Here is a 13,284-nt window from a genome sequence, read left to right as displayed (position 1 = left end):
GAGGTCAAGGCTTCATCAGGACTGGAGCGTAGTAGGTGGTCAGAAGCTGGAAGCTCTTATCGGTCCCCATTCATTTCAGCTGAGTGCTCTTCCAGCCGCCGGTGTGGCTCCTGAGTTACTGCTCATCTCTCCTCCAACATCTCAGGGCTTTAAGAACAGTTCTGAAGGGTGAGATGCTGCATGGCAAGCTGAGGGCAGGCTGTCATCACCACAGTTACTTGGGAAATAATCTGTGGGGAAGTTCCCTAGGCTCAGAAGACTTGTGCTGTTCTTTTCACAGCTGTGAATTTTCACAGCTGGACTTTTAAAAAAATATTCAGCAGACTTCCTTGCCAAGTTTTCATGCTTCTATATTTGACTAGGATCAGGCAGGTTTAAGCTTAGGCGGAACAAATGCTGACGTTTTTCTCGGGTTGGTCAGAACCAGATTCTGGAGCCAAACTGCCTGACTTTGAAGCCTGGTTCTTCTCTTTCCTCCCTGGGTTACTTTGGTCCATTTTTGCCTCTACTTCTCTTTTGTTAAATGGAGCCTATGTCAAAGGGTTTCTTGCAGGGAGTGAAAGAAAGAGTCAGTTTAAGCATTCACAATGGTGCCTGGCATACAGAAAGTTCTCAGTGAATCTTAGCTGCTGTCATTAACATCACAGAGGTAGTGGGGAAGAATTCAGTGCTAAGGATTGTTCCATACGGTCAACCTGCAAGTGGCTGAGCAGTTCTAGTAACAGCATCTTATCCATTCTTCATTCATTTTGCAGTATTTGTTGATCTCCTACTATGCCAAGTCCTGTTCTATGTTATGAGGACACAGCAGTGAGGAAAAGAGTTAAAAATTACTGCCTAAGGAATTAGCATTCTGGCCTTTTCTCAGGGATGGCAACCAGTGCATCTGGCCTTTGCTGGGCAAAGTACCAGTACTCAAGTACTCAAGTACCCTGAGTTTTTATCCCTGAGTTCTTTTAAAATAGCCACTGCTTGACTTGTGTCACTTTATTCCTATATCATTACTCACTTTTGTTTTGCACAACAATCATTTATTCTTAAGTAGCTGATTTGTACCATGGATGTCTTAAGTTGAATAACAGCTGGTGCGTGCTCACAAGGGTCCGCAGCGTAGTGCAGGCGATAGATCAGTGATCACAGCAGAAGTACCTGCTCTGATCAAGAAAGGGTACAGAGCGGTATGGGAGCACAGAAGAGAGGCATCAAAATAAACTGGTGCAGTTGAGAGAGGGATGTCCTTGTATTACTGTAAAAAGTTAAACCAGGGCAGTGTGTCTGACTGGGATGCTCACCATGCTCAGCAAGGGTGCACGTGGCCTCTCAGCACCTGGAGCCCTTTGGAAACACGGGGGTCATCTACGTTCACTCACAGGTCAGTGCTGTTTCACACAATTCCAGCCAAGTATGTTACTGTGTCTTCTAGTTCCCTGGTTAATTCATTTTATTGATCAAATGTTTATGAGATACTTCTAAGTGCTTTCATGGAGCTTGTTTGTCGGTAGGAGTGAAAGGAGGAGGAAGAGTGGGTGGAGGTTTACTAAGTGAAAGTAAAAATAAAATCTTAAAAAAGAAAAAAGAAGGGCGCTTGGGTGGCTTGGTTGGTTAAGCCACCACCTTCTGCTCAGGTCATGATCCTGGAGTCGCAGGATCGAGTCCCATATCAGACTCCCAGCTCCGAGGGGAGCCTTCTTCTCTCTTTGACCTTCTCCCCTCTCGTGCTCTCTCTCACACTCTCTCTCAAATGAATGAAATCTTAAAAAAAAGAAGTTAACAAAGAAGATAAGTTCAGGTAGAGGTAAGTGCTGTTTAAAAAAAAAAAAGAAAAGAAAGAAACAAGTAAGAGATTGGGCCTGGATGGGTGCGTTGCTGGGAGTGACTTAGAGGTAGTAGTCAGTGATAGCCTTGCGAGGAGGCGAGCCAAGAATTTATCTGAAGGACCTGGGCGAGGCATCCCAGGGAGGTGCCCTGATGCAGGAGCTAGTTTGTTTGCCATCTTTGTACCTCCTACCTGGATTAGTGCAGTAGCCACCAGCTGCTTTGCCTCTTCTCTGTCTTTCTCAACATTATAGCGGGAGCAATTCTTTGAAAAATATGAATGAGACCTAGTCCTCGGAGCCCTCCAGGGCTTCCCACAACACATGGAATAAAAGCTGAAGTGCTCAGAACAGCACTGGGGCATTCCCCATCCAGTCTCCCTCTTTCTCCTGATTATGTCTTCTCCTTTCCTGCTTGCATCCTCTATTCCAGCCACAGTGGCCTCCTCCTGCTACCTGAACATGGCAAACATGCCCCTACCTCTCAGCCAAGTACTGCATGCTTTGTCTGTCACTTTAGGCCTTGGCTTCTCTGTCAGGGAGGGGTTCCCAGGCCCACACTCAGGTTTGAAGATTTGCTAGGGGGCCTCATAGGACTCAGCATGTAATTATATTCACATGGTTATGATTTATTACAGTGAAAAGATACCAAGCAAAATCAGCACGGGAAAATGCATGGGGCAAAGTCTGTTGGGAACCAGGTACAAGATTCCAAGATTTCTCTCCCAGTGGAGTCCTATAGGATCCTGATGCCCCTGGATTCCAACCTCCCAAAGGGTCATGACACCATGGTAAAGTGTTGTCTATCAGGACTAGTTTTTACTGGGGACTGGTCATGTAGGTAGCCTCTACCTGCCATGTACCAGAATTCCATATTCCCAGAAAGAAAGTAGGGATTTAGTGTAAACCATATTGTTTGCACAAACCATTAAGGCATGGTGAGCCATTCTTATCAGGGGATGATAGTTACCCTCCTGACATTCCTAGAGGGCACCCAAGGGCTAACCTTGCAAACAGGCCTTTCAAAGATAGCAGTCTCATGCCTGTTAACATTTCTGCATTGCTTGGATGGCTCTTTTCTTTTCTTTTAATAAGTATTCAATTTATTGAAGTAACAATAAAGTCTAGTTTTTCCTTAAGCTTTCAAGTTCAACTACAAGTCTTTTTTTTCTTTTTTCCATTTTCTAAAAAGTTTAAATTCAATTAATTAACATATAATGTATTATTTGTTTCAGGAGCACAGGTCTGTAATTCACCAGTCTCATATAACACCCAGTGCCCATTACAACACATATCCTCCCCAGTGGACATTGTGGATGGCACTCTGTCAATAAACCCTTCTCTCTCTCACCCAACCTACTTAAAACAGCAACTCCTCCACCAGCACTCCCTACCCACCTTTCTATGTCTGGCTTTTCTCCACAACATGCATCACTAACTAGGATATTATATAATCTACATATCTAATTATTCATTGCCCATGTCTCCTTGCTGCTTCCTGACAGCACACAAGGGAAGAATGAGGCACAAACAAGTCAGCTGCAAGAGAAAGAGAGCCCAGGTCGGCAGTAGTAAAGACTGTCACCCCAAACAGCTCCTCAGTCTCATATTTTTGGAAAGCAGGTCACAACCAGCAAAGAAGCTGGAGTTGGTTACACATTGACCATGAGTCTTGTAGGTAAGAAGAAAAGCAAAATATATCTGGTTGAGCAGTATAAAGTTTATAATTGAGCAAGCACATTCAGAGGGATCATCTAATTCGCCACAGATGGTCTCTGGAGTAGGGGAGATAACAGAAAAAAGCTGAAGGAACGCCCTGAGCTAGCTGGGCGTTCCCTGCTGCTTGGCTGGGAGGACGTTTATCATCCTCTCCCCCAGAGGTCTGGCAGGCTATAGCTAAGCCTGCTTGGTGGCTGGTATGATTTCTCATGGGTTACATTTTAAGCAATATGTTGTTCTAAGGCATGGTTACATCTTCTATTAACATGTAAACTCCATGAGGGCAGGGATTTTTGCTTCCTTGATTACTTCCAGGCCCCTAGCAACTAGGGCTGTGTTTAGAACATGGAGGGTCCTCAGTAGTATGCGATGAATGAATTAAAAATAGATAAACGTGGGGGCACCTGGGTGGCTCAGTTGGTTAAGTGTCCATTGCTTGACTTCAGCTCAGGTCATGATCTCAGGGTTATGAGATTGAAGCCCACATTAGGCTCTGTCCTGGGCATGGAGCCTGCTTAGGATTCTCTCTCCCTCTCTTAAAAACAAAACAAAACAGGGCGCCTGGGTGGCTCAGTGGGTTGGGCAGCTGCCTTCGGCTTGGGTCATGATCTCGGGGTCCTGCGATCGAGTCCCGCATCGGGCTCTCTGCTCAGCGGGGAGCCTGCTTCCTCCTCTCTCTCTCTGCTTGCCTCTCTGCCTACTTGTGATCTCTCTCTCTGTCAAATAAATAAATAAATAAATAAATAATTTAAAAAAAAAAACAGTAAAACATGGCACATGGGATTAGAACAATTTAAGCCATGCAGAAACAGGTAGGAGGTATGGTTGCTGGGAGACTGAAGTCAGAGAAGACTGGGATCCTAGATCCTGTGAGTTGCAGGAAGGGGTTTAGATAAGCATATTTCTTAAGTCTCAGGATCCCCCACAGAGTTGTCCAAACCAGATATTTACTAGCTTCCCAAATTCAGCTGAGTCCTCTCTCCCCTAAGGCCCCATGTCTGATCCTTTTGCCTTTCCATTTAATTGACAGGAGAATTGAGTCTCCAGTTCTGGTCAGTATAACCTATCATGCTCTTCTGCCAAAAAGTTATCATAGTTGTAATAGCTGAATTACTGGTATTATTTATTTAGTAATCTAAGTTCTCCATTACACTGAAAATCATAGCTTGTTAATACTATATCCTCGGTGCCTGGCTAAGAACTCAACAGAAATTTGAATGATTGGCTTGCTTTTCAGAGTGTAGTTGACCCTGGACTAGGCTAGACTTCTGGAGACCTTGAACTGGGACAGAGCTTCCCCAGGTTCTGGAGCCAAGACTCTCAGCCTAAGACTTGACATCTCCTAGGCTTCCTCCAGGTTTGGACGGTAGGTAAATATCACCCTCACCATGACCTGGCTTCTGATGCTTGGCTGTGGATGCTCACTTCACAGGATACCTTGGAAAAGGCCCAGCTGCTTTCAATAATTGGGGACCAACTCATCCAAAGCCACCACTATGCAGTGGACTCCATCAGACCCAGATGTGTAGAGCTCAGGCACCTCTGTGATGACTTCATCAATGAAAATAAGAAAAAATATGACATTTTAGAAAAGTCCTTGGAGTTGCATAGACAGCTGGACAAGGTGAGCACAGCAAAGCCATGACCATGATGTTTGCTAAATTTTCTGTGCAGGAGTCTTAATCATACTCATCTTCCCTGCCCTACAGAATTACTGAGAGGGTAATTACTTCGTGTTAAATAGTGCTTGAGAGGCATTAAAAACTGTGCAACTTCTAGGTCATAGAAGTATTAGAAGTCAAAAGTGCCCCCACCATCCCACCATATCCCATTAGAATGAACAAATGTTCTTTCTCCTCTATTTGGACCTAGACTTAGAGTTTTGGCCTGGCCCCATGATTCCCTTTAGGCAGAGAACCAAGCACACTATATTTACAAAGTGCTTCTCCTTATATATAGGCATCAATTCAATCCATTTGGAAAAGCGTAAGTAATAATGACCATTATACACTCCTGCCATTTATTGAGCACCTACTGTGTTCCTGCCAGAAACATAATTATGTCATCTATTCAATCCTCAAGACAACCTATGAGAAGAGTGTGAATGGCATTATTTGGTAGAGGCAGAAACTGATAACTTGGTTAAATCAGTGGTTCATGGTATTTAATACATGAGAACCAGTTTGCTTGAACTGCAGATTCTCTAATGTGCCATTCTGGAGACTCAGATTCAGTAGTCTAGGATGATGCCCAGGAATCAGTATTTTCATCAAATTTCCAGGTGTTTCTGGTGCAGGTGGTACAGGGATGGCACGAGAGACTGTGGGATACGTTATTGCCCATGACCATACCTGGGGTAAAAATAGGGGATGCAGATTTGAAGTCAGGACTGCTGTGTTCCAAACCCCAGACTCTCTAGACTAGACAGCAGCACTCTGCAGAGGGCTCACAGAGAAGGGACATAGCCCCTGGTGCCCTTCAGTGGTGATCTCTGGGGCAGTTGCCTGGTCAGCAGGGGCAGTGGCTTCTGGAGCCTTCCCTGTCAGCTGTTTGTAGGCAGCATGTAACTCATGGCCATGAGTCAGCATGCTCTGTTCCCATAGCTGTTTCTCTGTGTTGGCTGGGGGCACACACCCAGGCTATTTATGTCATCCTGATGGCAAAGGGATTGTAATGTCAATGAAATACAACTGTTCCAGAAGCAAGTGCCTCAGAAGGGCCTGGTCCACAACCTGCTCTGTGTGCTGAACTTCACAGGATCAGCTGCTGTTTTCCTCACTCCATTTCCGCTCCAGAGATAATAACCTAGTGCTGATATATAGGTTTGGGTGTGTGTGTGTGTGTGTATGTGTCTGGGAGAGGAGGTATCCACTGTGACTGCAGAAGAACACAACTTAATGTTTCCTACAAATCTAGGCATGTTATTTCAAGAGAAATATATAAAGGCATACATATGTCATGCATATAGAGCAAATATCTAAAATCATAGAGTATATATATCAAAACATGATTTACATTATTTTGAAAATCCAAAAATGTATGGAGGAGGACGGAAGTTACTAGGAATACCTACATGTGCCATTTCCTGCCTCATCACCACATAGGGATAATCATTAATTTTTAAATACCCTTACTATCCTTTGTTATTCTAAAAGTAGTCCTCATTCAGTGTAAGTAATTTAAAGGAAAAAATAAAGACAGATAGAAGTTGCCTATAATTTTCCCACTTAAAGCTAACTACTTTGGAATGCTCCCTTTTGCTCTTTCCTCCCTGTATAGTTATTTTTGTGTAGCTCTTCAGGTCACATGATAAATGGAAATGCAGACATACTTGCGCTGGCAGCTTCTTTCCACATAAATATTCAGGCAGCACAAGGACCCCTGTTTTTCTGTTTAAGTCTTTTAAAAATTGAATTTTTAGAATTTGTCACCTATCTGATTTCATCCCAGCAATCTGGAAAGTTTAAGTATTGCTCTCCTGAGTTACAAAGCTTTGCACGCTTTGATGCTTCCCTGGGACAGAAAAATGCCAGTAAATGCAAATGTGAGCAGCGGAAAGTAGTGTTTTTGTTAAGAGGGACATTTCTTCCCCTGGGAAGACATGTAGGGGCCAGGTCTAATGCCTCATTGGTCATGCCCTTATAACCAGTTAGGATGCAAGATGAGTAGCCTAGAAGGCAAACCCGAAAAGTTATTGGTTGCATCCCTAATGGTTAGACCAAATTTAGGAATACCTAACTCTTTTTTCTTTTGGTGATGTAGCAATTACTGTCCATAGAAAAGAGGAGAATGTTTATACAAGTCTTTTTACTGACTGGATGACTCTCCCAAGAAATGGACAGATGTAAAATTAGTTTGGGTTTGTCCACCTTAGAGCTGTGTTAGCAGTGGTTAGACCTATGAACTTTATGCTGTCCCACAACAATTTTCCATTGTCTCAGGATCCTTCTGTACCACGGACAAGCTCAGGTGTTCTGAGCTGTGGGCAGGCTGACTGCATGGGGCACTGTGTTTCTTTTGAAAGGTCAGCCAGTGGTGTGAAGCAGGAATCTACCTTTTGGCTTCCCAAGCTGTAGACAAGTGCCAATCACGAGAGGGGGTTGACGTTGCCTTGAACGACATTGAAGCATTCCTGAGTACAGCGAAGGAGTACCAGTTGCCCAGCCACATGGAATTTTACAACCAGTTTGAGTTGATACTCACCATTGACGTCAAGGTAATGTGTCTGGGTTATTTTAATCTTGTGGTTAGAAAGGAAGCACTGGGGGGCCTTTTGCCTGTTGCTTAAGAAAGTCTGGTTCATCGTCATTAGCCATCAGGGAAATTCAAATCAAAACCACATCGAGATACCATCTTACACCAGTTAGAATGGCCAAAATCAACAAGACAAGAAAGAAATCTCCAAATAAAAACAAATTTTGGAGAGGATGTGGAGAAAGGGGAGCTGTCTTACACTGTTGGTGGAAATGTTAGTTGGTGTATCCACTTTGGAAAACAGTGTGGAGATTCCTCAAAAAATTAAAAATAGAGCTACCTTGTGACCTGGCAATTGCACTCCTGGGTATTTACCCCAAAGATACAGATGTAGTGATCCGAAGGGGCCTATGTACCACAATGTTCATAGCAGCAATGTCCACAATAGCTATACTGTGGAGTCAAGATGCCCTTTAACAGAGGAATGGATAAAGAAGATGTGGTCTGCATATACGATGGAATATTATGCCTCCATCAGAAAGGATAAATGCCCAACTTTTGCATCAACACGGATGGGATTGGAGGAGAGTATGGTGAGTGAAATAAGTCAAGCAGAGAAAATCACTTATCATATGGTTTCATTTACTTGTGGAACATACGGAATAATATGGAAGACATTAGGAGAAGGAAAGGGAAAGTAAAGGGGGTGGGGATGTCGGAGCGGGAGATAAATCATGAGAGACTGTGGACTCCGAGAAACAAAGGGTTTTAGAGGGGAGAGGGTGGGGGGATGGGCGAGCCCAGTGATGGGTATTAAGGAGGGCATGTACTGCATGGAGCACTGAGTGTTATATGTAAACGATGAATCTTGGAATACTACATCAAAAACTAATGATGTATTGTATGGTGACAAACATAATATAATAAAATTAAAGAAAGAAAAAAAGTCCAGGTAGGACATACTGAGCAGGCTTACCAGTTCCTGAATCTCAGGTAGCATTCTGATTTCCCTGGAAATCTGACCTTTCATGGTCTGACCCAAATATCACCTTCAGTCATTCATTTCTCTCCAGATACTCATGATCATCTCTGATGTATCATGCACTGTGCTGAGGACATAGCAATGAGAAGAAATAGACATGGTTCCATCCCTGATGCAATTTAGTGGGAGAGACTGACATTAATAAAATGTCAAAACACAGGGCACCTGGGTGGCTCAGTTGCTTAAGTGGCTGACTTTGGCTCAGGTCATGATCCCAGGATCCTGGGATCGAGCCCCACATCAGACTCCCTGCTCATCAGAGAGCCTGCTTTTCCCTCTCCCTGCTGCTCTGCCTACTTGTACTCTCTCTCTGTCAAATAAAAAAGAATCTTTAAAGACAAAAATAAAACCACTCAGTTTTTAAATAAATAAATGTCTAATACAAAACACAGGAATGTGTTATAAGCTGAGATAAGTGCTCTGGAGGAGAGATTTAGGATCCTGCTGGACATGTGATAACTTGACCTTGACTGGGGATCCCTAGAGCCAAGGCCTGGAGACTGAGTAGAGATAATGGGGGAGCCTTTCCAGACCAGAAGTAACAGCATATACAGAGGACATAGGGCTGGAGGGAAACTGGCATAAATGCAGAACCCAAACGCCATGGTGGCTGGAGTACAAGAGCAAAGGGTGTTTGGGGGTGAGGTAAGAGAGGGGCAGATGAGGCAAGGCTTTGTGGGCCATATTAAGTTCAGTCTTTATTCTAAGAGCAGTGGGAAGACACTGAAGGGTTTAAGCAGGTGAAAACTTGATTGGGTTTGCATTTTGAGACAAGCTCTCTTTTATGAAGTCAGCAGAGTTATGGAGAGCACACCTTCCTCTGAGATTCACATCACCTTGTATGTATCTCTCCCATAGAGTCATATTTATTTCTTTTGAGTCACCGATCTCTTTTGAGTCACAGAATCTGATTCACATACTTTCAGGGTTCTATATACTCAAGGGTATTTAAGGAAGTTTGAGGTAGACACTTTTTATCAAGATACGGGCAGAGTTTAGGGAACTCAGTAGGTATGGTGAAGGTCCCTGGGGTTAGCAAGAAATGAGAAGCAGTTACCAGCAATCAGCATAAAGGGCAAAGGAGACCCCAGGAAGCACTGTAGCTGTGACTGTGAGAGGCGCTGGTAAGGGCTGTGGCCTTGGGCAGATGTGGCTACAGCTGCTGTTCTGGCCAACTTCGGCAAACTGCCTGGCCATACCACCAGTAAACTTAATCAACCATCTCTAGAAAATACGCAGAGGGGCGCCTGGGTGGCTCAGTGAGTTAAAGCCTCTGCCTTAGGCTCAGGTCATGATCTCAGGGTCCTGGGATCAAGCCCCACATCGGGCTCTCTGCTCGGCAGGGAGCCTGCTTCCCACCCCCCACCCCCTCTCTGCCTACCTGTGATCTCTCTCTGTCAAATAAATAAATAAAATCTTTTTAAAAAAAAAAGAAGAAAAGAAAAGAAGCAGAAACATGGAGGAAGGAGAGGATTATAAGAGAAATATTTTTAAAATCCTATATGTCAAAAGTGGATCAAAAATCCCCCAAGCCCATCTTTTCTTCTTTTAGTTTGGAATAAAATTTTAGGTTATAAGACTTAAAGATCTTGTTGTGTCGGAGAAAGTTGTGTCCACTGAAAAGTAATGACTTTGTTGTCAAAACTGGTACTCTATACATATAGAAATATTCCTAATATATGTACGTGTAAATATGGTACAGACACATGTATCTTTTTACTTTGACAATTGAAATAGCCTACAATCAATGAGACCCCTAGTGTCAATGAGCCCACCTAGGCCTGAGATCTTCGTTTCTAATACCATTCTTCAATAGAAGACTCCTGAGCTCTTTGGAGAAATGGCTGATTCTAGGGCTGGGACGGGGAATATACAAGATGATCCTAGAGCATCTTATAGTGCCAGAAGGGACTACTAAAAGCAAAACAACAAACCACAGTGATGGGACATAGGCGGGAACTGAAAAGAACTCCCCACGGCCAATGTTAGAACAATTTGAGCAATAAAATTAATAAAGTAGTATTGGATTCCAACCCAAAGTATAAAATACATATCCATGAACCCATTCTGACATAAATAAATGGTGAAATGAGTAAATAAATGGGGCAGAAGAAACTAATCTCCCATGCAGAAGAATTCTAAATTATTTGTGTAGATACTTTGTAGATACCCTCAAGGCAGTAGAGTATAATTTCCCAACCCTTTAATGTGGGCTATGTGTAGTGACTTCCTTTCGAAGAATACAGTACAGGGAGGGAGAAACAAAAACTGACTTTATGGTAAAGTTACTTTATATACACGACCTCAACTAGGTGATCAAGGTCAACATCAAAACAGTGTTATCATGCAGATTTGAGGTACCCTTGATGTAATATGATGAACATGCCACTTTACTTCCATGATCTTACCCCCAAAACCCATAACTCCAGTCTAATCATGAGAAAACATCAGATAAATTCCAACTGAGGGACATGCTACGAAATATCTGACCAATACTCCTCAAGATAGTAAAGGACGACTGCCTTCAGCTCAGGTCATGATCCTGGAGTCCCAGGATCGAGTCCCACATCGGGCTCCCAGCTCCATGGGGAGTCTGCTTCTCCCTCTGACCTTCTCCTCGCTCATGCTCTCTCTCACTGTCTCTCTCTCAAATAAATAAATAAAATCTTTAAAAAAAAAAAAAGATAGTCAAGGTCATCAAAAACCAGTAAAAGCTGAGAAACTGCCACAGCCAAGAGGAATCTAAGAAGTCATGACAACTACATGTAATATAGTATCCTGGATGGGACCCTGGGGGAAAAGGTACATTAGTAAAATTGAAGAAATCTAACTAAAGTGTGGACTTTATTGAATAATAATAATTATTTATTTTAATAATAGAAGTAACATCAATACTATTTTATTTTTTTTAATACTATTTTATTAATTGTAAGAAATATACCATACTAATGTAAACTGTTAAGATAGTGGAAACTGGATGGTCTATATGGGAACTCTGTACTATTTTGTATTTTTTTTCTGTAATTCTAAAACTGTTTGAAAAGATAAAATTTATTTATAAAACAGTGGTAGTCTATGTGTAAACAATCGAATTTGTTACAGTTAATGCATAGTGATTACGAAAACTGCATCTACAATTAAACGATTATGTTTGTAGCAGCCCCACCCCACCCCCCCATCTGTCTGAGGCTCTTCAGGTGCTTTTCTACAATACATTGCTACTCCAGCACCCTCTTAGTGCTGTTTTGATTTTACTCTGGTGTTCACTTTCACCACGCAGTCTAAAAAACGAAACAATTGCAGTTAACAAATAGCAAAATTCAATTCTTTAAACATTCACTTCATTCACCTATAATGAAGGTGGTGGCAGTTTAGTGGAAGACAAGCACATCCCCAGTTAAGTGCCCGTTGGTCCAAGAACATAGGGAGTGAAAGGGACAGTGGAGCACGTAGGGGACGCAAAGGTCAGCTCAGCCTAGGGAAGTCAGGGTGTTCCTAGGAGAAGATGCCTAAATTTGGTCTTGAAGATTGGGTAGGAGTTTTCAAGGGACACAAAGCAGAGGGAGGGAACCTCAACAGATGGAACAGGAGATGCAAAAACAGAGAGACTGGAAACAAGAACGTTCCTGTAACTGCTACGGCTGGAGGCTGGAGTGAGGGGCGGGGACTCATGGAGGTTAGACTGGAGGGAAATCAGTGTAGTTAATTAGGGGTCCAGTGTTTCATGAGGAGTCTGGATTTTATCCTAGCAGGTCATTTAAACAAGGAAGTTATATGATTAGATTTATTTCCGGGAAAGAGAATTCTGATTATGGTATGGAGAATGGATTTGCAAGTAAAAAGAGGAAAGAGGAAAGGAGGGGATGCAGTTGTTAATCTTGTCCCAATCCTCTCCCTCATCTGAGGGAGACCACCTCGCCATTTCCAGAGTTCACTCTGGGACCTTAAGGGAGAGATACAAAAGGGCAAAGGTGATTCAAATCCTGTTAAATCCAAATGGTGGGCCAGGGGGCTCCAGCATGTGGCACTGATCTCACATCAGGGCTGTGCACCATATACCACTAATTGGACAGTCATTCTTTCAGTCAGATTTCTTGATATTTGTGTAGCGGTTAACACCCGTGACTCAGTGTTCTAGCTTATCACTGGGCTAGCCACTAAGTCTTATCACCATCACCCCAGAAACACAAACTGACATTGCTTAATCCTAACATAGGAGATTTGGTTTCTTTTTGGGATCTGGACTTACAGCTGTATTGTCAGAACCTCTAGTCCACTATACAGCTGAGCTTCCTGAGGCCAGAGGCACATTCCTTAAAGAGACTTTTTTTTTTTTAATTTTTTTTTGCCACCTTAGCATTTTTTAAATTAACATATAATGTATTATTTGCCCCAGGGGTACAGGTCTGTGAATCATCAGGCTTACACTTTTCACAGCATTCACCATAGCACATACCATCCCCAATGCCAAATACCCAGCCACCCTATCCTTAGCTACCCACCCCCCAGCAGCCC

At 43.0% G+C, this 13,284-nt stretch overlaps 1 protein-coding gene across 3 annotated transcripts in view; it reads left to right on the top strand.

Annotated features, from left to right (window-relative positions):
• Positions 1 to 13,284, top strand: part of MCF2L2 (MCF.2 cell line derived transforming sequence-like 2) — a 249,011-nt gene that overhangs the window by 120,305 nt on the left and 115,422 nt on the right. For all 3 annotated transcript variants that reach the window (XM_044251864.1, XM_044251866.1, XM_044251865.1), the window contains 2 exons: positions 4,966 to 5,157; positions 7,558 to 7,749. In XM_044251864.1, coding sequence (XP_044107799.1) covers positions 4,966 to 5,157; positions 7,558 to 7,749 — 384 coding nt within the window. The remainder of the gene's footprint in view (positions 1 to 4,965; positions 5,158 to 7,557; positions 7,750 to 13,284) is intronic.

The sequence above is a fragment of the Neovison vison genome, chromosome 6 (genome assembly GCF_020171115.1).
Source record: "Neovison vison isolate M4711 chromosome 6, ASM_NN_V1, whole genome shotgun sequence".
Classification (NCBI taxonomy): domain Eukaryota; kingdom Metazoa; phylum Chordata; class Mammalia; order Carnivora; family Mustelidae; genus Neogale; species Neogale vison.
The sequence above is the reverse complement of the archived record's forward strand: the minus strand, read 5'-3'. Positions and strand labels throughout refer to the sequence as shown.